The sequence below is a fragment of the Delphinapterus leucas genome, chromosome 16 (genome assembly GCF_059928025.1).
Source record: "Delphinapterus leucas isolate spDelLeu-1000000601 "Yukka" chromosome 16, BTC_Dleu_Yukka2, whole genome shotgun sequence".
Lineage (NCBI taxonomy): Eukaryota > Metazoa > Chordata > Mammalia > Artiodactyla > Monodontidae > Delphinapterus > Delphinapterus leucas.
The window spans coordinates 52,716,044-52,740,278 of NC_143144.1; the positions used below are offsets into that span (position 1 = coordinate 52,716,044).

Sequence of the window (24,235 nt, forward strand, 5' to 3'; positions counted from 1 at the left end):
CAAAGACCCAGCATAGCCAAAAAAAAAAGAAAGGGAATTATGAAGTAGTTTAAGTCTTTCCAGAGGTGCAGTCTAGGGAACTTTGCATCAAATAAGTCAAAGATATGAGAAACACTGTGGTGTATAAGGGAAGAAAAACCTATTAAAACAAATACAATGATGTGAAGCTATAAAATACGGCTAAATCTAGTTTAACCCTACAAAATAAGAGGTTAAGCAAAGTTAAGTGAGCTTCTCTAAGTCTTCTAACAAGTGACAAAATTAGTGCTTTGTCTCCTAACTTCCAGTCTAGTTTTTTTCCATTTTACCACTGTTTTCCTGTAAGAAAGTCCTGGATTTATGTGAACTGTACACATACAAGAGAGCCCGATATTGTTATAAAGAATGCATGCATCATATGCAAATATAAGTCCACTGTTGCATAAATTTGACCTAAGACATAATTTTTATAATAAAACATTTAATCTTTGATAATTTTGCCTGCCATAGAATATAGATTTAAAATGAATATTTGCCTTGATAGAAAGTTGTTTATAGATTATTTAAAATTTCTTTTTGCAAATTTCATTGAGCAGAGGCATTCAAAATCAGAGTCATGGAAATAGGCATTTATTTGTTGTGAAGGTTCTGAGAGAGTTTCAGTAACTTTAACATCACAATCAGTTATAAAGATGAAAATACGTCAAAGAGCATTCTTAGGGTTATGTATGGGATGTATAAGGGAAGTCATTTTATGGGGAAGGGATTTGGGGTCTGACTTAGTGTTAGAACTTTAAGAAAACCAGCTGTCAGAAAAATTTTTTTTTCTCCCTTTTGTCCCATTATCTGTGAGTCACTGTTCATCAAATCCTGTAGCAAGACCTGAAGAATGAATGGGTAAAGACAAGTATTTAGATAGCCTTGAATGGATAAGGAGAAATATTGTGTCAAAAGGTGGGGTGTGTCTATGCACAGTGTATAAAATAAATTGATTTTTCCATGTTTTTTAGAAATAATTTCTGTAAAATCACTCTGTGTGCCATTCAGTATATTGGAAGCAAAAAATGTGTTGTATTACTCTTTTTTTCCCCTTTATTTCGCTGCCTTTAATTACCTCAGATATTTTTCTTGAAACATGTCCTTCTTATACATACCCTTAACTGTAAAATTTGAACCTCACCTCTAGTGTTTTGTTCTGAAGCAGTTGAAAAGTTTTCATAGTACCCTTAGCCTTCTTGACTGAAAAAGATCTATTTTAGTTATATATATATATTTTTTACCAGTTACAGTGATTTTGTGCTTATCAGTGACTGGCTAGTTTTATAAATACTACCCCTTCGAAAAGAAAAAGTAAGAAAAGGAAAAACCCTGCTTATTTCATTTTGCCCCCTTATAGCTTTATATTTTCTCGTAAAAGGTTTTTAGAGCTTTGCTTTCTAAGTTTTTAGCTCTTTGTGAAAGAAAAATAATCCCAGAAGTAAAATACGAGTCTCTCTGCAGTTTATTAACACTTAGTGCTCATGCTTAACTTCGGGACCTTGCTTGCTTTCTTTTCCTCATTAGATGACATTTAAAGGTGTATTCTCTAAATCTCCCCTCATATAGGATTGGGCACAATTAATATAACCTTGCCCCTTTTCACCCTTCATCTTGTTTGAAGTACCCATTTATTCTGGATATGAAGCCGCCTTCCTTTCATTACCTGTGGCATCCATTTGCCTCATTGAGCCTGATGAGTACTGTGGTGGAAGGGCTAGATCTTCTACCATGTGGACTGCTGGTGGTAGTTACTGGTTTCTTTGCCTTTTTAAAGTCTTAGGATTTTTCTGTATCTCAGAAACAAAGGGACACAGTTTTCCATTTCTCCCCACTTATTCCAGGTATAAGGCATTGTGGTTTTATTCCAAACAGTTTGTTGGATAAGTGGCAGAACTGGGATTTGAATCGTGGGGCTGTGGCTCTGGAATTTGTCCCATTATGCTATTTATCTTTACAAACTCTTTCCTCAGAGATCTTATTGCTGTATCTGTCACTTCTATACGAATGACTCATATATCTATATACCTTTCGTCTCGAATTTCTCCTGAACGTCAGATCTCTATTTCAACTATCCTTTTTGGTCTCCCCCAGCTTTCCTGTCCCTGCCACTAATAAACTTGTCATCTTTTCTCAATAACATTTCTTCCACTAGTTATTCCCATATCTTTTAATGATATCTTCATTTCTGAAATTCAGAGTCTCAGAATCCTTTCATTTCCTTGACATTTCATGGAATTACTATACTGTGGTGTTTTACTTCTGCAGCGTTTTCCCCAACTTCTTTCTAGTCTTAGATTGTAGTTCAGGTGTGAAAGTTCTCTGAAAGTTTCCTTCCATTTTACTTCATGCTTCACACTGCTGCCAGACTAATCTCTCTAAAGCATAGCTCCAGTCCCGTCACTTTCTTGACCCAAGACTTTCATGGCTGAGCTGTAATTCAAGGGTCTCCACAATATTAGCTGTATCTTCCACTGTTCTCTTAAGTGTACCCTGAATTACAACCAGGCTGTTTTACTCACTGCCCTAAATATAGTCTCCTTTTATTGCTGTTCTCTTCTTATTCCCTCTTCCAGATGTATCGCCCCCTTTTCCTTTTTACCACCTCATCTCCACCAGTATTGAAATCTTTTTCTACCATTAAGGTCCAGCTCATACACCATTTCTTTTAGAAAGCCTTCTCAGTATTATACAGTTGGGGATGTAGTGTTTGTTGCCTCCATTCCCACTCCTCAAAGCACTTTGTACGTCTTTTCTGACATGTGTCTTATTGTATGTATCCATGCATGTACAATACCTGTATTGAACCCTATATTCTAATTGTGTATTTGCCTTACCCATTCACTCCACCTCCATAGCAAGTTCCTTATGAGTAGAGGTTAGATTATCTCCTGTGACCCTACCATAAATCTTTCTTCATAGGTGCTTAATATGTACATTTACTGACTCAGACTTATACGTATGAAGAAACATTTCAGAATAAGCATTATATTTTTGTTATTTTAGGCTTGACCGTCTTTTTATCTTACTGGATACTGGCACTACTCCAGTTACAAGAAAAGCTGCTGCACAGCAACTTGGAGAAGTGGTGAAGCTTCATCCCCACGAGCTAAATAATCTCTTATCTAAAGTAAGAACTCTTTTTTTTTTTCTTTTAGTATAATACAATTGTAGAAATTTATACATGGGCAGGAACATAAAAGTAGAGAAAGAAATTGTCTTATTAGTGACACTTGGTGGTCTTCAAATTCCATTAAATATCTCAATATTTCTCCAGATATTTTAAAATATTTGCTATTTTTGTTTGTCACAAGGTTTAAAATATTTTGTTTTTTGCATCAAGTTTGTTTGACAATATAGAACCTTTGGCCTGTGGCACAAATTTGAATCTGATCCAATTTGGTAACAAAGTAAGTTGTTAATCTAGTTTTTTAGTGGTCTGACTTGTTCTTAGCAGCTAATAATTATACTAGTTGGCAGTCTTCAAATGGATGAGTACTCATGGGTAATGGTGGAAATATATGAGAAGCTAGTTGTTACATTCTTAGTTATTAGCTCTTTGAAAGTGGAGGCTTTCTGCTTTGGTGGATAAGTATTTTCATAATCCTAGCCCATGTTCTTTCCCTAAGCAATGCTTTATTTTTACTGAACTCTGTGGGCTTGTAGAAGTGTGACTGTATGATAGTAAGCAGCAAATTCCATGTATTTACTTCTCTGGCATGCAAAGTAAAAACAGGAGTGCTTTGTATCTGTGTTTAGGGGGGTGGGAGCGGTGGATAGAGGATAAGGTGGGAAGCACTATGATAGCCCAGATATTGGAAGACTCAGTATATCCCTGTTCCCACCAGTCTTATCTCATCCTTTCATTCTGATTTGTCCCTCCCTGCTTCCTATGAGTAGGAGTTCTAAGCCCTTTGTCATCATACACAAACCTGCACTCTATTGTTCCTATCATAGAGGCTAACAGCGATTCTCATTCCAATGCACTCCCCACTTAGATACTATCGGAACTTTCTAACCAAGATGTCGATGAAGAGGTAGTGATTTGACATCTACAGGCTCCATATTCTCAGAATGGAGAAGGGTGTGTATGAGGCAATACCATACTCATGTGAATGGGGATAGAGAGGTATACCCATTTTTTCTCATCCCAAGGGAAGAGATGGAGGACTGAATGAGCTGAAACTGGAAACAATGAACAAGACTAACTTGTGCTGAACTGAGAAAAGGTTTCCAGACTTCCAAGTGAGTTCTGGTCTTCTTAACTCAGACCCCACCATATGGCTGCCATCAAGTTATTCCAAAAGAGGCAAAGTTTGTTTTTAGCACCTTCTGACCTCCTATGCCCTCTCTGCCCTCGTGTTTTCCTATTGCCTTTGGTTTTATTTTTTTAAAAACAGCTTTATTGAAATATAATTTACATACCGTACAATTCACCCAGATAAAGTGTACAATTCAGTGATTTTTAGCATATTCACAGATATGTGCAACCATCACTACAATCCAATTTTAAAACATTTCTATCACCCCTAAAAGAAACTTCATGCCTGTTACCAGTCACTCTCCATCACTCCCCCTCCCATAGCCAGTCCTAGGCAACCCCTAATCTACCCTCTGTCTATAGATTTGCTTATTTTGAACATTTTATATAAATGTGTGACCTTTTGTGATTGGTTTTTTCACTTAGAGTATTATTTTTAGGGTTCATTCATATTGTAGCATGTTTTGTTTATCATTCTTTTTTATCGCCAAATATTGTTCCATTGTATGGATATGGATAACGCTGTATAGATATAGCACATTTTATTTATCTCTTCATCAGTTGATGGACATTTTGGTTGTTTCCACTTTTTGGCCTGTTATGAATAAAGCTGCTATGAAAATTTGTGTGCAAGTTTTTGTGTGGATGTATGTTTTCATACATGGGTGTATACCAGAGAGCAGAATTGCTGGGTCATATGGTAACTGTGTTTATTTAACTTTATGAGGAACTGCCAGACTGCTTTCCAAACTGGCTCCACCGTATTACATTGCCAACAGCATGTATGAAAGGTTGGATTTCTCCACATACTTGCCAACACTTAACTATTAACTGACTTTGTTTATATCCGTACCAGTGTGTATGAAGTGATATTGTAGTTTTGATTTGCATTTTCCTGATGACTAATGATGTTGAACATCTTTTCATTTTTTTATTGACCATTTCTATATCTTCTTTGGAGACCTGTCCAGATCCTTTGCCCATTTTTAAGTGGGATATTTGTTCTTTTATTAATGAGGTGTAGGAGTTCTTTATATATTTTAGATACAAGCCCCTTATCAGGTATGGGGTTTGCAAATATGTTCTTCTAGTCTGTGGGTTGTCTTTTGACTTTCTTGATGGTATCCTTTGAGGCACAAAAGTTATTAATTTCAATGAAGCCAAATTTATCTTTTTTTTCTTTTTTTAAATACATCACTTGTGTGCTCTTGAGATCATATCTAAGAAACCTTTGCCTAACCCAAGTTTACAAAGGTTTATCCCCATGTTTTCTTCTAACAGTTTTATAGTTTTAGCTCTTATTTTTAGGCTTCTGGTCTATTTTGAGTTAGTTTTTGTGTCTGGTGTGAGGTAGGGATTTTAAGTCATTATTTTGTTGCTCTAGTACCATTTGCTGAAAAAAAACCTTTTTTCCCATTGAATTGTCTTGGCACTGTTGTTGAAATCTGTTGACCATAGACACATAGTATTATTTTTGGACTCTAAATTCTATTCCATTGATCTATGTATCTGTCCTTCTGCCAGTACAATGCTATCTTGATTATTGTTGCTTTGTAGTAAGTTTTGAAATCAAGAAGTGTGAGGCTGCCAACTTTATTATTCTTTTTCAAGATTCTTTCGGTGATTATGGGTCCCTTACATTTCCATAAATTTTAGGATTAACTTGTCAATTTCTGAAAAAAAGCCAGCTGGGATTTTGATAGGAATTGTGTTGAGTCTGTATTCAATTTAGGGGGTATTACTATCTTAACGATATTAAGTCTTCCAATCCATGAACATGAGGTGTTTATTTAGGTCTTATTTAATTTCTTTCAGTAGTATTTTGAATTTTTTGTAGTCTTCAATATACAAGTCTTGTACTTTTTTTGTTAAATTTATTAAGTATTTTATACTTTTTGATACTATTATAAATGAGATTATTTTCTTAATTTCATTTTCAGATTGTTGAAAGTGTACAGAAATACAGCTGATTTTTGTATATTGATGTTACATCTTGCTCTCTTGCTGAACTCATCTTTTCTACTAGTTTTATAGCTCTTGTATTAAGTAATGGGACTTAATGAATAATATGCACTTTGCTTTTTAGTATGTTAAAAACTATGCTATTTTTAAAATGCACTTAAGCATTCTGTTTTGGCCACTTTGAACAAACAATATTTTTTGTTATATAACTATTTAATTTTTAATTTTTTAAGGTGTTGATATATTTAAGGAGTACAAATTGGGATACTCGGATTGCAGCAGGACAAGCTGTTGAAGCTATAGTGAAAAATGTACCTGAATGGAATCCAATGCCAAGAACCAAACAAGGTGCTTTTAAGTGGAAAAGTAGTTTGCAGTAAAAACTACACATTTTATGTTTTAGTAATTTCACTTTTAAAGACTTAATTTTCATGCTTTTTAGGTGCAGTCTTGTCAGGAAATAATAATGAATACTGTGATTTTTCACCATGTTTTAAAAAACATACTAGACAATGTTTTCTCATATATGTTTTATTTATTTTTCTTTATTTTTTAAATTAATTTTTATTGGAGTATAGTTGCATTATCTCACATATATTTTAAATTATTCTACAGTATGCTTGATTTAGAGATTATTACTTCCCTCAAGGATTAATGTTCTAAAAAAAGAAATCAATACAATGTAAATATTTGAAACAGTCTATTTATTCTTGTTGCTGGGAAAATAGTGTAATTGTTTACTAAGTTTAAGCATGATTATGTGTGGATATTTGGAGGGGTCAGTGTTTAATTTTTTGTGTGTGTCTTTTAGATGTCTTTTAGTGGAAATTACTTGTTTTCTGACTGCCTATTATATATGACATTTAAAAATGAACGTATGCTTTTACAAATTGATAAAGGTATACATTTTAATTAAGTGAGAATTTAATATGGTGCAAATGCATTTCGTTTTCAAGTCACTTTGATAACATGACTTTTATCATATGTCTTAGCTCGTCTAAAATTTTTGCTTTAATTTGCCTCACCTATTATTTTGAGGGATTGTGTTAATTTGTCTTCTCTCATCAAAAGAAATATGTAACCAGAAGAAGTTATAACTTGTTTTAGAAAACAACCTTTTCCATTCCAGCCTATTACTCAAATTCTTTTCAAAACACATTTAAAAAAAAAATTTTTTTTTGTCCTTGCTGCGCGGCTTGTGGGATCTTAGTTCCCTGACCAGGGATTGAATTCACAACCCCTGCAGTGAAAGTGTGGAATCCTACCCACTGGACCACCAGAGAATCCCCAAAAAAACTTTAAAGTAGTTACAGTAGCATTAAAATATATAGTAAGGTTACTTGTTATCATTAGAAAACTTTAAGATATTCATAGCAGTTCCCTTTCAGTTTAGCAATTATACTTTAGTTTACAGATGAATTATATGCAAATGCCAGTTAAACAAACTATTAAGTCAGTGAACAATTACAGTACATTTAAAAATTTACAATGGCATAACCTTTTTGGGGGAATACAGAACATTTTATAGATAGTTTTAGACCCCAGATGGATATTTAATTTTAGCGATTTGCCAGGAGATTGTAATTTGCTTTATATTATGAGAAAAGAGTCCTATTGATTGAGTACTTCCTTTACGTCCTAGATATTCCTCAGGTATAGGGAATGATGATGCTCACTAGTTTTATTTATGAATATATTCTATGAATATGTTTATCTTCCAATTTATCACTATGATAAACTACCTTGGTATTTTTTAACTGTTTAACAGAGAGCACGATTTTTAACATATGTATTTCAACATGGGGATGCATTTCTTCATATGACATTGTGCTTTCATAGTCAAAAAGTTATACACACACCCACTGACATTCTGATACTTTGTAGTAAGGGAGCCACCTACTAAATAATTTTTTCATAAATAAGAGTTGATCACGAGTAAATTCACAGTAGCTTTTCTACTTCTTCCACATTTTACTTTTCTTAAAATACCCTCCCCCCTGCCCCCCTGAAGTGATGCTATTTTCTTTCGTTCTATACTTTGGCTATATAATCAAATTAAATGTTTTTAAACCTCATCTAGAAACTACTTCAGAAGGTGCTATGGAAGATTCATCTACTACAGATCGATTGAATTTTGACAGATTTGATATATGTAGATTATTACAACATGGGGCATCACTTTTGGGATCTGCTGGTGCAGAATTTGAAGTACAAGATGAAAAATCAGGTATGTAATAGTAGTCCTACAGAAAAAAGTCTGAAATGCGTGCATTCAGACCAGTTTGTTACTTGGCGTGCTATGTTATCAGTCATGCAAAATCTAATAGATGTCATGAAATGCAAATTCACTGAAGTTTTCAGTTTGAGGTGTGGGGCATGCAGGTGGGGAAGGTAACCAGAAGCACTTTGTCTAAAGCTACTATAGGAATATTTTTCTTCCCTTAGTTGAATATGTACTATATATATATATATATATATATATGCACCATTAATAGATACATATTAATATTTCAGTATTTCAATATAGAAATTGTAAAGTGGCACCCAAGAGCTTCAGTTGAATAGATTTTAAAAGCCAGGATTAGTACAGATTGTGGTAATGTTTTCACAATTCTGGAAATTTAAGAGGCTATGATAGTTTCCTTTTTATCATATGTTTTAAACATTTAAATAATTGGATCTACTTAGGCTGATGACCAAAGCAAAAACTAAAAATGAAAAATAAGTCTTAGATAGGTAATTGTCCCATTATCTTTAAACTTACAGAATCCATCTGGATATAAATAAATGTTTTGGCCATTCAAGATTGATGCCTTGAGTGGAAAAAACCTTGATGTTTTTAATGGATTTCTGTAAGTAAATAAGTTGCTTTTTTGACTAAAACCAAAACAGAACAGTGTTTTGTTTTGTTGCTAATTTATCATTAGTCAAAGCATATCTGTCTAAGTTAATGAAGTGATCTTCAATTTGTTCATTTAAAAAAATGTCAAATACCCATTTCTTCTTTCCTAATATACTTTGTATTGAAAGATCTAGTGTAATTATTTATGGAGAGAATTAAGAGGAGAATTTGCTTAAGTTCCAGAAAAGCATAGTTTTTTTTTTTAATAAGGGAGGTAGAAGTCTTCAGAAACTTTCCAATTTGAAAAAGTTATCTCTAAGTTTACTAATTAGTAAGTTTACTAATCTTACTAGTGTACCCATGGACATCATGAGAGATCATTGGCCCTTATCTAAGGATAAAAGTCAGTGTCACTTTTGTCACTTAAAAATAAATACGTGTTTGGGTCGTATCTTAAAGATTCTGATTTAATAGATCTGTGGAGAGTTTTGGGAAATTGTATATTAAAAGAAAAAGCTCCACAGGTGACTGATATGTAAGCAGGATTGGGAACCCCAATTTTCTTGGAATTCAGTTTTTAATGCTGATAAGTCATAGCATGCTGAAGAGCACTCATTAAAACCCTCTAATTAGGTTTTCTTTAAATATCTGCTCATCTATGTTGGTCTCTACATATTTATAAATTACACATATATGATTTGCATAGGTGCCAGTCTGAGTTTCCTTTGCAGTTGGTTATTTTCCCCAATAGTACTTTTCCTGGAATGAGAGGACCAATTTTAGGCTCTTTGTAAGTGTACTAAACTTATAATCCAGCAGCCTTTGTTTTGGATGCCTAGTGTTTTTCCCTCTGGGTAGAGTAGCCTTAAATTTTTTTTTTTTAATGTAGCTTTAGAGAGATATAATTCACATACGATAGAAATTCCCATTTTAAAAGTGTCCAATTCAGTGGCTTTTAGTAGATTCACAATTGTGTATAGTTAATTTTAGAACATTGTCTCAAGAAGAAACCCTGTATCCTTTAGCAACCACCCTCCTATCCCCCTACATCCTTACCTTCTCTTCCCATCCCTAAGGACCATTAATTTACTTCCTGTAGCTATAGATTTGCCTACTATGGACATTTCATATAAATTGAATCATATAATATGTAGTCTTTTGTGACTGGCTTCTTTTTACTTAGCAGAATATTTCCAAGATTTATCCATATTGTAGTATATATATTAGTACTGCTTTCATTTTTTTCGTAAGTAGTAGTTACTTACTTACTAAGTAGGGTGTATCAGTTTTTAAATTGTGATAGAATATAGATAACATAAAATTTACCATCTTAATCATTTTTAACTGTACAGTTCAGTAGTATTAAGTACATTCATATTGTTGTACAGCCAATCTCCAGAACTCTTTTCATCTTGCAAAACCGAAACTTTATACCCATTAAACAGCAATTCCATTCCTTTTTCCCCTCACTCCCTGGCAACCACTGTTTTACTTTCTGTCTCTGAATTTGACTACTCGAGGTACTTCATATACATGAAATCATACAATATTTGTCCTTTCGTGACCGACTTATTTCACTTAACATAATCTTTCATGTTCATCTAATGTTGTTGTATGTGTCAGAATTTCCTTCTGTTTTAGGGCTGAATAATATTCCAGTGTATGTTTATACCACATTTTGTTTATCCATTCATCCATCAGTGGACACTTGGGTTGCTTCTGCCTTTTGCTTATTGTGAATAATGCTACTATGTACATGGGTGTACAAATATCTGTTTGAATTCCTGCTTCCAGTTCTTTTGGATTTATGCCAAGAATTGGCATTATAGGATCATATGGTAATTCTGTTTTTGATTTTTTTTTTTAGAACTGCCATACTGGCAGTTCCATGGTGGCTGTTCGATTTTACATTCCCATCAACAATCTATGAGGTTTCCATCTTCTCCACATAACCTTGTCAACGCTTGTTATTTTCTGGCTTTTTTGGTAGTAGCCATATTGGTAGGTGTGAAGTTATTTTATTTTCTGGCTGAATAACATTCCATTGTATGAATATCACATTTTGTTTATTCATTCATAGGCTGAAGACATTTGGGTTGTTTCCACTTTTTTGGCTATTATGCATAATGCTGCCAATAAATGTTCATGTACAGATTTTTGTGTGGGTGTATGTTTTCATTTCTCCTATTGTAGATACATAAGAGTGGACTTGGTGGGTCATATGGTAACTATGTTTTACCATTCGAGGAACTGCCAGACTGTTCTCCAAACTGGCTTCACCATTTCACATTCCTCTAGGAGGATACAAGGATTCCGATCTCTCCACATCCTTGCCAACGCTTGCTTGTTATTAACTGACTTTGACTATATCCATACCAGTGACTGTGAAGTGATATCTCACTGTAGTTTTGATTTGCATTTTTCTGATGACTAATGATGTTGAACATATTTTCATGTGTTTATTGACCATTTCTGTATCTTCTTTGGAGACCTGTCTATTCAGGTCCTTTGCCCATTTTTAAGTGGGATATTTGTTCTTTTATTAATGAGATATAAGAGGTCTTTATATATTCTTTGTACAAACCTCTTATCTGACAAGTGATTTACAAATATTTCCTCCTATTCTGTGCATCTTTTCACTTTCCTGATGGTAACCTTTGAAGCATAAACGTTTTTAAGAAGTCCAATTTATCTTTTTCTTTTGTTTCTCGAGCTTTTTGATGTCATATGTAAGAAGCTATTGCCAAATCTAGGGTCATTTACCCCTGTGTTTTCTCTAAGAGTTTTATAGCTTTAACTCTTACTCTTAGGTATTTGATCTGTTTTGAGTTCATTTTTGTATGTTGTGAGGTTAAGGATCCAACATCATTCTTTACATGTGGCTATCCTGTTGTCTCAACACCATTTGTTGAAAAGATTCTTCTTTCCCCACTGAATTTTCTTTGCACCCTTCATGAAAACCAGTTGGTGGTAGACATATAGTTTTATTACTGGACTCTCAGTTCTATTCAATTGGTGTCTTTCTTTAGGCCAGTACCTCTTTGTCTTGATCACCATTGCTTTCTGGTAATTTTTAAAATCAAGAAGGAGGGTGGGAGGGAGGGAGATGCAAGAGGGAAGAGATATGGGGATATACGTATATGTATAGCTGATTCACTTTGTTATAAAGCAGAAACTAACTGACTAAATAAATAAAAATTTTAAAAATTAAAAAATAAAATCAAGAAGTATGAGCCTTCAACTTTGTTGTTCTTTTTCAGGATTATTTTGGATATTCTCAGTCTCTTACATTTCTATATGAATTATAGGATCAGTTTGTCAGTGTCTGCAAAAAGCCAGCTGATATTTTGATAGGAATTGTTTTGAATCAGTATATCAATTTGAGAAGTATTACTGTCTTACTATGAGGTATTATGATCCGTGAACATGGAATGTTTTTCCATTTGTTTAGATCTTTAATTTTTTTCACTAGTATTTTGTAATTTTCAGAATATAAGTTTTAAGTTTTACTTTTGATGTTATTGTTAGTAGAATTATTTTCTTAATTTTATATTCAAGTTGTTTGTTTCTTTAAATCGTTTTTTCCCCTCCCTGTTCTTTTTTTTTTTTTTTAAGAAGATGTTGGGGGTAGGAGTTTATTAATTAATTAATTAATTTTGCTGTGTTGGGTCTTTGTTTCTGTGCGAGGGCTTTCTCTAGTTGTGGCAAGCGGGGGCCACTCTTCATTGCGGTGCGCGGGCCTCTCACTTTCGCGGCCTCTCTTGTTGCGGAGCACAGGCTCCAGATGCGCAGGCTCAGTAGTTGTGGCTCACGGGCCTAGTTGCTCTGTGGCATGTGGGATCCTCCCAGACCAGGGCTTGAACCCGTGTCCCCTGCATTAGCAGGCAGATTCTCAACCACTGTGCCACCAGGGAAGCCCCACCCCTCCCTTTCTTTAGATGAGGGAACTTTGTATAGCTTTATCTTTGAATTCACTTATAAAACTATTGTAATTTACCCTTTTCAAGTGTATGATTCTATTTTTTTAAATAGTTTCTGTTTCTCTAATGAGGTATTCTATCTTTTCATCATTGTGACAATATCCTCCTTTACATTTAGCATTGTTATATTAGCTGCTTAAAAAATCTTGTCTTCTACTTCCAACATCTGGGTCGTCTCAGTGTTGATCTCCATTAATTGTCTTCCTTTTGGGAATGGGTTACATTTTCTTGATTCTTTGTATGTCAGTTAATTTTGGATTGTATTCCTTACATTATAAATGTTTATACCACAGGCTGGATTCTGTTATATTCTTCCAAAGAATGTTTTGATTTGTTTGGTTTAGTTAGTTGTTTTTGCTTACTTGTTTTAATAAGCATTTAATTTGGTGAAACTCAAACTCAGTCTCCTTTGTACTGGGCAACAACTCAAATCCCAATTCAATTTTTAGCTTTAGTTGGACTGTTTGGAGTCTGCCCTGTGCATGCATAGTTCAGAGGTCAGCCAGAGATTTGGCTGAGTTCACAGAATTTGGGCTTTGTCTCTGGTTCTCTCCTTTCTGGGTTTTTTCTCTCTACTTTCCAGTGGCTATAGTGATCTCTGACTCTCCTCTAATTCTGCAACAGACAGACTGGGTTTTTACACAACTTTTAAATGTAGGGCGTGGCTGCCCTACGTACCACGGACTGGGTCTACCTTTAGGCTAAAAACGTTCAAAAATGGGAAACTCACCTAATGTCGTGTCCTTCTTCCAGGTATTGATAACTCCTCCAAGTATATGCCTACTTTTGATCTCTTTCCAGTGCCTTCAGGTGGTTGTTTATTACATTTTAGCTAGAATTTGTTATCTGTGGAGTAGTCCAATAAGAACTTAATCAGCTATTATTGGAAGTTAATCATTATAGAACCATCTCTTGCAACTTAGCTAGTTTAAGCCCAAATTTTTATTTTTAAAATAATACCTTTTGATCTATTTTCCACTGAAATATTGAGGGATATTTCTTGGGACATTCAAAATCTACTTTTATGCCTTTGTCTTTGTTATTTGGGCTATCAGGACTGTGTCATCTCAGAATACATAAAGGCCACACTTGGAATAAGCATGTATTTGTTGAGATCTTTTTCTGTAAAATAAAATCCAGATTTTTTTTTTTTAAAGCCTGGTTAGAGCTCTCAGAGAATGTATGAGATTAGCTATAAAATAATAAGATTGGTTTATTTTCATAGGAATAGATCTCATTATATATATACTTTATAATTGACAGTAGGGCAATGGGGTAATCTCAGTGAATTTTTGTTAGCTAGATTGTTTTGTTAGCTAGAACACTGTTTTCCAAGATCCAGTAAAATATTTACTCTATTAGGTAATAAAGTTGATGACATGTTCAGAGATTGTGAGTGTGGTTTGTTTTATTATCAAGAGAGGTATTCTAATGGTTAAATTTTTAAAAAAATTTTAATCGAGTCTGATCTTCACGTATTAGAAAACTGCTTAACTGATTTGAAGAAAATGTATTTCTTCTTTGTTTAAAGGTGAAGTGGATCCTAAAGAGAGGATAGCACGCCAACGAAAACTATTACAGAAGAAACTTGGCCTTAATATGGGAGAAGCTATTGGAATGAGCACTGAAGAACTCTTTAATGATGAAGATTTGGATTATACCCCAACTTCAGCAGCCCTTGTAAACAAACAACCTGTAGGTAAAACCTCTGGTTGGTTGATTGCAAGTAATAATACAGGGGGTTTGCTTTATTTTGCTATGCAATTGGAATTTTAAAAAATGCGTTTTTTAATTCTACTCATTGTTGCGTAGCATCACCATAATTTAGTGTCTCCATAAGTTGGATTTCTAGTGATAGATTCTAAGGAGACAGAAGTTGCCATCTACCTCATAGACATTGGACTATTAGAGAAAAGGTATGGTACATCTTTTAGGAGACACTGGTGTTGAAAAATCCTAGTTGCATCAATTGCTCTTTCTTTGTTCTTCAATGAAGCAAAAAAAAATATTTCAGGGTGGGAGATAGTAAGGGCTATCATAGTCAGATATGATGATACTAGAAATCTTTACAGCTATGATTCTTTTATTTGAGAAAGTAACAAACATGGTGAAAACTTTCAAACAATGCAGAAGGGCACACAATAGGAAGCAGCCCTTTTTAAGTTATTTGTGCATTTTTCCTGAAATTTTCTCTGTATACATAAGTTCTTTTAAGCTATGTTCACCTTTTCTCACTTCATATGGCTTCATATATCAGTATATACAGATTGATCACATTCTTTTTTGACAGCTTCATGCTGTTTATATGGCTGTACCATAATTTTGCTCTGTATTTTTCCTGTTCCTCTGTTTTTCCAATTCCCAGTGGATGCCTGTATGCTTCTTTTTTTTATACCATAGACTCTTTTTAAGCTCCAGTAAAAGCTGTGGCTCTCTCCTCAGAAAAATTCACATACATTTGAGATATTACCTTTCAGGGAGTTTAGTGCTCTTTTCTCCTGCCCCTGCAATACCCTTTTAGGGATCTGTGGGTCCCATTAAGAATTCCTGCTTTACATGAAACCCATATCTTCTCATTCCCTTGGCCTTTCCCTTTGCTTAAGAGGAGAAGGGTTCTATTTGCCTTTATACCAGTTGCCCTCTAAACCATTAGAATTTATAAACTAAATTTTTTGGCATTGAGGGGTATGTGATGATGATGGAACTTTTGCCGACAAGGGGGAAAAAAAGGCAGATTCTGGAGGGAAAAAGAAGAGTACAGAGGCAGAAAATATAATAACAACCAGGAAGGAATAGAAAGAAATGGGGTACAAAGGGATGCATAAGATGTAAGTAAATAATAAAGAAGACAGGACTTCTCTGGTGGTGCAGTGGTTAGGAATCCGCCTGCCAATGCAGGGAACACGGGTTTGAGCCCTGGCCTGGGAAGATCCCACAAGCCGCACAGCAGCTAAGCCTGTGCGCCACAGCTACTGAGCCTGTACTCTAGAGCCCATCAGCCACACCTACTGAGCCCATGTGCCACAGCTACTGAAGCCCACGCACCTAGAGCCCGTGCTCTGCAACAAGAGAAGCCACCACAATGAGAAGCCCATGCACTGCAACGAAGAGTAGCCCCCACTCACCACAGCTAGAGAAAGCCTGCGCGCAGCAACAAAGACCCAATGCAGCCAAAAATAAATGAATAAATAAATAAAATTTTTAAAAATAAGGAAGACAATAGAATAAAATAAAGGAAAACAAAAATGTAGTAATGTGATCACAGTGTGGTATTTCGACATGGTGTAGGGAAATGAATGGGTAGGTGTATTAGAGAAAATGGGCTATAGACAGAATAGTTGGATATGGGATGGCAGCAGCAAATTTGAGGTTTGCAGGATCCAAGTTTGGTTGCTTTAGATGTCGCGGACCTTTGGGAAGAGTTGCTGAGGTTAGTTGTTGCCATGGGGTCATCACTGCTGCATTGCCTTGTGTATATGCCAGTGGTCCCTGGACCAAGTCTGTAGCAGGGCACCCACACCAGTGAGCCTAATTGGTTGTAGAAGTGTAAATTTCAATTGACTCTTAATCAGTTAAGGGCAGAAAGGATTTTTAGGCTTGCGCTCAAAGCATTTTTGTTCACATCCTTAATAATGTCTCCCATGAATGCAAAAGAGATCAAAAACAGTATGCAGTGAGTGATTAAGAGGGGAAAAACATATAGGCTAAGTTAACTATAGGACGCTGGCCCAGTTACTAAAACTATGTGGCTATAGTTATTTTTATTTTTTTCAGTAGAAGATGATTATCATTGTTTAAAAATTGACATTCTTTATTATAACTTTTGGATGGTAGTATGGTTTTTATTTTGTTTTTGCCTGTGTTGGGTCTTCGTTGCTGTATGCGGGCTTTGTCTAGCTGTGGTGAGCAGGGGCTACTCTTCTTTGCGGTGCGTGGGCTTCTCATTGCGGTGCTTCTGTTGTTGCAGAGCATGGGCTCTATGCACGTGGGCTTCAGTAGTTGTGTCTCACATGCTTAGTTGCCCCACGGGCATGTGGGATCTTCCCAGACCAGGGATCAAATCCATGTCCCCTGCATTGGCAGGTGGATTCTTAACCACTATGCCACCAGGGAAGTCCTAGTATGGTTATTTTGAAGTCTCACCTCTTCAAAGCCCTCACTGGGGTCAGGATCATACATTTTTGCCTTATCTGTGACAAATGAGCATTTCCTGGCAATTGAAAGAATAGGGGAGAAGGAAGAAGAGAGTGAAATTATGGTACAGTCATACAACAGAATAGCATGAAGCTGTCAAAGAAGAATGTAATCAATTTGTATATAGTGAAATTTACAGACTTTAGTCCTCTTCTGAGGCTGAGACTATGGGTATATATTCTAACTTCAGAAGTTCAAATTCAGCATTCTTTTATTCTTTTAGACTCTCCAGGCAGCTGAATTGATTGACTCAGAGTTTCGAACAGGAATGAGCAATAGACAAAAGAACAAAGCTAAAAGAATGGCCAAGTTATTTGCAAAACAGAGATCCAGGGATGCAGTGGAAACTAATGAGAAGAGGTAATAATCTTTTTCTGCTTATTTAAAACAGTAATGTTGGTTAGCTTAAATCTGGGTCTGCTTGATTTCTAAAAACATTTTGATGACATTGTCTTTGGCTGTGGAGTACCATTTGGATTGTCTTTCTGAATTGTCAGAGAGTATTTACTATTATTAGGGACTAGGACAACTTTCCCAGAAAAATCCATGTATGCACATTTTTTTTTTCTTAATAATTATGAGCCCTGAATGAGGATTGAAGATCTTCCAAGGGGAGTGCATTCCAGGTAGCAGGAACCAAGTGTAAATGCCTTAATCATGGAATATTCAAGAAACAGAAAGAAAGGCTGTGTGACTGGAATGAGTAGACAGAAGTAAGAATAGTAGAGAATGAAGTCAGAGAGATGGCCTGAGGACTACAAGTTAAGAATACTACATTTATAAACAGGGTATTATATCACCTGTTCCCTGGCCGGGGGCTAAGCCAAATAGTGGGTAATAATCCAGGCTTGTTTACCTAATTCTGCTGTAGGAAAGAACTCTGTGGGTAAAATCACTGTCCTCACTTTCTTAATGAGTTCATAAAAATGATACCTGTGTGGCTTGGAGTAGCATTTCTCAAGGAGTGGTTCAAAACAACCCCCTTCCTTCATAAACATTTTGAGAAGCTTGTTAAAATGTAGATTCTTGGGCCCCACTTAACTCTTAAATCAGAATCTTTAATGGTGTCCAAGAAATGTTTGAGGAAATGGTGCATTCATAAACACATGAGAGCCTATGAAAATAAGCTTTTGTTGCAGATAACAGAACTTTTTGTTATTCTTTCCATTCATATAAAGCTAAAAAGTGTTTACAGCGTTCATTTAAAAGCTAGGCATATGGTGGGGTAAACAATAAACATCTACTTGGTATAAATTTTTACTTGAAGTTGTTTTTTTAAGTATAAAATCTTTATTGATCTTGTTAACTACAGGTTTTTTTTTTAAGTTAACAGCTCATTAGGATCGTGTAGTAACCTAGTAAGTGTTTTTACTGACTTGTATTCATTTAAGACTTTTACCCAAATATCTGAATATTGGAAATAATAGACCTTATTTTTCAGAGCCCATGACTCATTCATTACACAGATATTTATTAAATACTTTTTATGTGCCAGATACTGTCCTACGCTGTCATGATACAGTAGTGAATAAAATAGGTAAGCACTCCTGTCTTCGTGGAGCTTACATTCTAGAGGGAAAGATAGATGAGGAATAAGATAAATAATTATATTAATGGTAAGGGTTAAGAAGGAAAAAAGAGGTAAAGCAAGGAACGAACAAGTGAAATGTTTTGTGGGGAGGGAGTTTTAAATTTTAGATAGGATGGTCAGGGAGAGAGTCACAGAGGTTACTTTTCAGTAAAGATATGAAAGAAGTGAGGTTGCTAGCCAGCCCTGTGAACATCTTAAAAAGACATTCCAAATAGAGGGAATAGCAAGGACAAAAGCCTGGAAGTAGAAACATGCTTAACAAGTTCAAAGACAGTAAAATGACCAACCAGTGTGACTAGATTGAATTAGAAAGAATTAGAATAATAATAGTCTCCGATTTCTTTCATCACCTTACAAAAAAAATTGTTGGCCAATATTGCACTATTAAGGTGGAAGGTGGGGCCTGGTGGATATCTATAGAAAATAATGCTGTGTATACCTTAACAATGCTAATTCTTTCTTTCTGTTAATAATTCAATAAAGCAGTTACTTGTCTTCTCCTTTGTAATATTTTGTTATTAGTCTAGCCTCTGTTTTTGTTCTTTTAGTCATAAAATTTTCCTCAAATTTTCTGCACACATTTTTCATCTTCTAATAGTCTTATCTCTATATTTTTCAAGAACTAGTAAGATTATAGTGTGTTGCTCAGTATATTAGTTTTTTTCAGGGTACAAAAGCCTAAAAATAAAGTTATGCTGGGCCAGATTTAGGTTGTTAGGCCAAAAGAGTTTAAAATAAAAAGGAGAGGAGCTGGTTGTAGAGAGAAGGGGAAAAAAGAATACATTGTTAAATTTGAGATCCAGTCTGAAAGCAAGACGTCTTTGACCTTTTTACATTTATCAGTAAGAGTAGTAGGATAAAGTTTGCTCAAACATTTTTAAGCAGTTAATCTTAGTTATTTGATACATGAAATTGTAAGTAAACCATATAAGCAGAAAATGGCAAAACATTTGTTCAAATGATGGATTCTCTTACATTCATTGTGGTTAACATTATCCTTTATTCACTTTTTTTAAATGCTGACTTTTTTTTTTTTTAGCAATGATAGCACTGATGGGGAACCAGAAGAAAAGAGACGAAAAATAGCCAATGTTGTTATTAATCAGTCTGCAAATGATTCCAAAGTCCTGATTGATAATATTCCAGACAGTTTTCCCTTAATTGAAGAGGTACTATTGAAATGCCCTAAAGTGTCCTTTGAAATTATTTATAATTTTTTCATACTAATGTGTTAGTAGATGGTATATAATAATCTGTCACTTGAGAGAACTTTTATTATTAAAAATCTAAGTATCTTTACTTCATTAGTAAAAATTGTTAATTATTTAAAAATTTAAAAGCCTGACTATTATTATTAGTCCTACAAATAAATACACCGTATTACTTAAATTATTAGCATAAGATAGATCTTTTAAATTAGTAGTAATTCTGTTTTTCTTATTCAGACAAATGAATGGCCTTTGGAAAGCTTTTGCGAAGAACTTTGCAATGACCTTTTTAATCCCTCCTGGGAGGTAAGATTTCTTCATTACAGTTTCTCTCAGCTCTATTTTCTTGGCTAATGATAAGAACCATGTCAAGCACAATCTGTTTTGTCAGAATTCCTGTTCTTGCCCTGTATCCTTCTCAGAACCACTGGTCAGGGCACTTCTTATCACTCGCCTCTTAAATAGAAAGCTTTAGACTGATTTTCACCTTTCATACCCCTTTTGACATATTTCTTTAGTGAATTGTTCATTTCTTTTCATTCTTTTAGCTATGATATAAAGAGTTGCATATCTTCCAGACAGTAAAAATTTCATCTGGAAGTGGACAATTTTGATTAAGACCAGTAGTTTCCAAGCAGTAGCTTAGCCTCAGAAATATTTCTTCAAAGAAAATCTTGAACAGGTCTCATGTAAAAGAGATGAACGTGAAGTTCCTCTGGTTGAAATTGAGGGTTGGTAGTCTCAAACGATTCTGTCTCACTTCATTTGGCTTCTGAGTAATTTTAAAACACTGTTTTGGAATACCCTTTAGCACTCTTTCTGCTCCTTGATGTACTTCTATTTAAAGCTATTCAAGTCTTAAATGGGGTCTTGAGTAAGTGGGTGCAGTGTCAGTGGCATGTTTCCTCCCTTCCAGATGACACTGCAGAAGGCTACAGGGCTACAGTAAAGTATTAGTCATGAGACATTTTATTTGAATTGTCTTCCTTTGATGCTTAACACTGGTAGCTTTGGAACTTAGTATTGATGTATTTATTTCTAAAATATTGGTGTTTGTGCTATAAAGAACATTATATGATGTTTTTCTCTCCTTTCCTGTGGATGATGCTGAATGCAAGTAGAGGTTAGAGGAGTGACAGCCAGGTGGATTAATATCTCAGAAGGAATTTAGAATAGCTGTTTTCTTGCCTTGATTTTTAAAAAAATTCCACATAATCAAAATTGTTAAATAAATATATGTAATTCTTCTTGGACAATAGAAGAAAAACACATTCTTGTGAAGTACTGCTTAGTTCCAATTTCTTAAAAATCTAATATCCCTTTTTCATATTGAAGCAAAGGTAAACACTGTTCCTTAAGCATTTAACCTCTGATATTTGCTTCTTGGTTCTTATTAGGTTCGACATGGTGCAGGCACTGGACTTAGGGAAATCCTTAAAGCTCATGGGAAAAGTGGTGGTAAAATGGGAGACAGCACTTTAGAAGAGGTAAGTGTAAGTTTAGAAAATCAATAATTATCACCAAGTTTCAGTAGGTGGCCTCTCTTTCCAAGACAGGGAAGTAACGGAGCCATGAAGCAGAAATGAGAGGTAAATAATAAGAAACATGGAAAGGTGAACATAAGGAAAAAGATAAAAAGGTTAGGAAGAGATTTATTTATATTATTTACAGATGAAGAATGAGTTCAAGGGAAAGATATGTCTGGAAATATTGAGTGGAAAAATATGTAGAAGCACTAGTATTTGAGCAGGATATAAGGGATTAGAATGTAGAGTAAGGTGAATGAAAGGATAGTTTAAAGGTCAGTAAGTAATATGGTGTTAAAATGGAGACACTGGTAATAGGCTAGATAATAGATACATGATAGATATAATTAATATCAGAGCAGCCTTAAGTGGTTTCTTAATTTCTCTTGGAGTGCAAGTAAAATAATAGAATTCATGAATTTTAAAAGTTTTGGTACAGTATATCTAATAATCATCGAAGAGGATGTGATTAATATTAAAGATAGTAATTGGGACTATTCCATATTTTGGTTATTGTTCCTACAGCTAAAATAATCTGTCCCAGTATTTTGTTTCAGTTTACTATACTATAATAGTTTAGTTTTAGTTTTTGGACCTAATATGTTTCCCTTAATATGTTTTAATACGTTATTAAAAAGTGATCATTTTAACAGATGATTCAACAGCATCAAGAGTGGTTGGAAGACTTGGTTATTAGACTCCTTTGTGTGTTTGCATTAGACAGATTTGGAGACTTTGTTTCTGATGAAGTAAGTATCGCCTAAGGGAGGCTTTACCCAATCAAATTTCAGATTCTTACAAAATAAGTTTTTTTGCAAATGTGAGTTATCTTACTTTCTCATTTGTAGGTTGTGGCACCAGTTCGTGAAACTTGTGCTCAGACATTAGGTGTGGTGTTAAAACACATGAATGAAACAGGAGTTCATAAGACTGTGGACGTGCTGCTTAAATTACTTACACAAGAACAATGGGAAGTTAGACATGGTGGTCTGCTAGGAATAAAATATGCTTTGGCAGTTCGTCAGGTAAACACTTCAGTTTTTGAAGCATGTATGGGAGAGTTTTTTCCCCCTCTTAGTTTATTTTCATTAATTAAATGAATTGGCCCTAGATTCTTAGTGTTACAGGTAAGCCAGTCCTTCAAGATTTGCCTTGTTGAGGTAGTATCATAGAGATAGGTGATGCTAATAAGAATTCAAGTACAAATTAAAAGATAGGCTTGGAAACCTGTTTCTATTTCATAGCAAGACCAGTTCTCGGTGAGATTCCTAGTGTATGATCACAGGAGTAGCCTCTGGGAGCTGCCTTTATTGGGGCGATTGAAAAAAGGGTAGTTTGGAGTAATGAGAAGCAGGAAGAGATGGCTTTCTTTTCCCTCTTCTCTTGTATTCCCTTTGGTTGTCAGTGGTGTTGAATGAGAAATAGAAGTTAAGGTTCTAGCACAGGGGTGTGTATGTGTGTGTATTCACACTGGGAATTCATAGTCCCGCCTTGAAAACATGTTCTGATGTTTCAAGTCACAATGAATAATGAAGTACTTGATACTGTTATGTTCTTTTTGAAATGAGATTAGTTACCTAGGCATCTGTTGATGTTATTTTTCGTTTCCATTTACGTGATTCTTTTAAAATAAATATTGGAATTTGTGCTTCCATATGTAAATTTAATAAAAGATGTTTAAGCACAATAATTGTACTATAGAAAATTAATCTATTTTGATCTACTCTTTTACAGGATGTAATTAATACTTTATTGCCTAAAGTTTTAACTAGAATAATTGAAGGACTCCAGGATCTTGATGATGATGTGAGAGCTGTTGCTGCAGCATCATTAGTACCTGTGGTAGAAAGCCTTGTGTATCTTCAGACACAAAAAGTAAATATTTTTGCATTTTCTTCATGTAGAGCCTGTTTACATTTGAGGTGTAGCATGTTAGGAAAAACAGACTTTTTCCGCCATTCTCCATTGTTCTTATGACAAATAACCCTCTGATGCATGGAATCTCGATTATATATTATCCTTGGGAAGAGTGAACTGTGTCTATTTATCTTTCCCTTTCATGTACAGAATATGTAGGGAACTTCCTTGAGAAGGAAGCAACCATCCCTTCTTCATTTCATTCCCAGTTTTTAGGCATATGAGATTTTTGTTTGTTTTGATTTTGGTTTTGGCTTTTGGTTTTTTAATCTGGTTTCATCTTTGAAATGCCTCTTTTAAGATCTATCTGACTTCCTTTTGTATTATCAAAACTGGAACACATGTATTTGGGAGTGCGGCAAGCAGTACTTTGAAAGCTCAGAAACTAAATTTGTCCTTCCATGATGATTAGGAATGTATTAAATATATTAAATTACTTTACTCAGAGAGTCCTGACATGTGTGTCTACACTGTATTGGTTTCAAAGTTTAGTTTTTTTACATAAAATAGAGTATTGGATAACTTATTTCCTGAATTCTCCATCCCATTATGAGCCTCATGAGAAAGGGCAGTGCCAAAGTAGAGTTGAGTGGCATTAAAAAGAGAGGTAGAGAATTGTTAAAGGCTTCTTAACTTTGCTCAAAACTGGCATTATCCAGGGTCATTGGGATTGTATATGTTGTTGAATCAGTAGTGACTCCTGAGATACAATTTGACATGACTCGGGAATATTTCTTGC

At 34.8% G+C, this 24,235-nt stretch overlaps 1 protein-coding gene across 3 annotated transcripts in view; it reads left to right on the forward strand.

The window, feature by feature from the left end:
* The window catches only part of BTAF1 (B-TFIID TATA-box binding protein associated factor 1), a 96,087-nt gene that overhangs the window by 9,317 nt on the left and 62,535 nt on the right, over window positions 1-24,235 (forward strand). For 2 of the 3 annotated variants that reach the window (XM_089897920.1, XM_022569353.3), the window contains exons 2-12: window positions 3,022-3,145; window positions 6,472-6,586; window positions 8,319-8,465; window positions 14,592-14,755; window positions 17,478-17,614; window positions 19,885-20,014; window positions 20,291-20,359; window positions 21,451-21,540; window positions 22,233-22,328; window positions 22,428-22,604; window positions 23,314-23,454. In XM_089897920.1, coding sequence (XP_089754046.1) covers window positions 3,022-3,145; window positions 6,472-6,586; window positions 8,319-8,465; window positions 14,592-14,755; window positions 17,478-17,614; window positions 19,885-20,014; window positions 20,291-20,359; window positions 21,451-21,540; window positions 22,233-22,328; window positions 22,428-22,604; window positions 23,314-23,454 — 1,390 coding nt within the window. Of the gene's footprint in view, window positions 1-3,021; window positions 3,146-6,471; window positions 6,587-8,318; window positions 8,466-9,026; window positions 9,091-14,591; window positions 14,756-17,477; window positions 17,615-19,884; window positions 20,015-20,290; window positions 20,360-21,450; window positions 21,541-22,232; window positions 22,329-22,427; window positions 22,605-23,313; window positions 23,455-24,235 lie in introns of those variants that run through there. The other variant, XM_022569355.3, reaches the window with a different exon arrangement.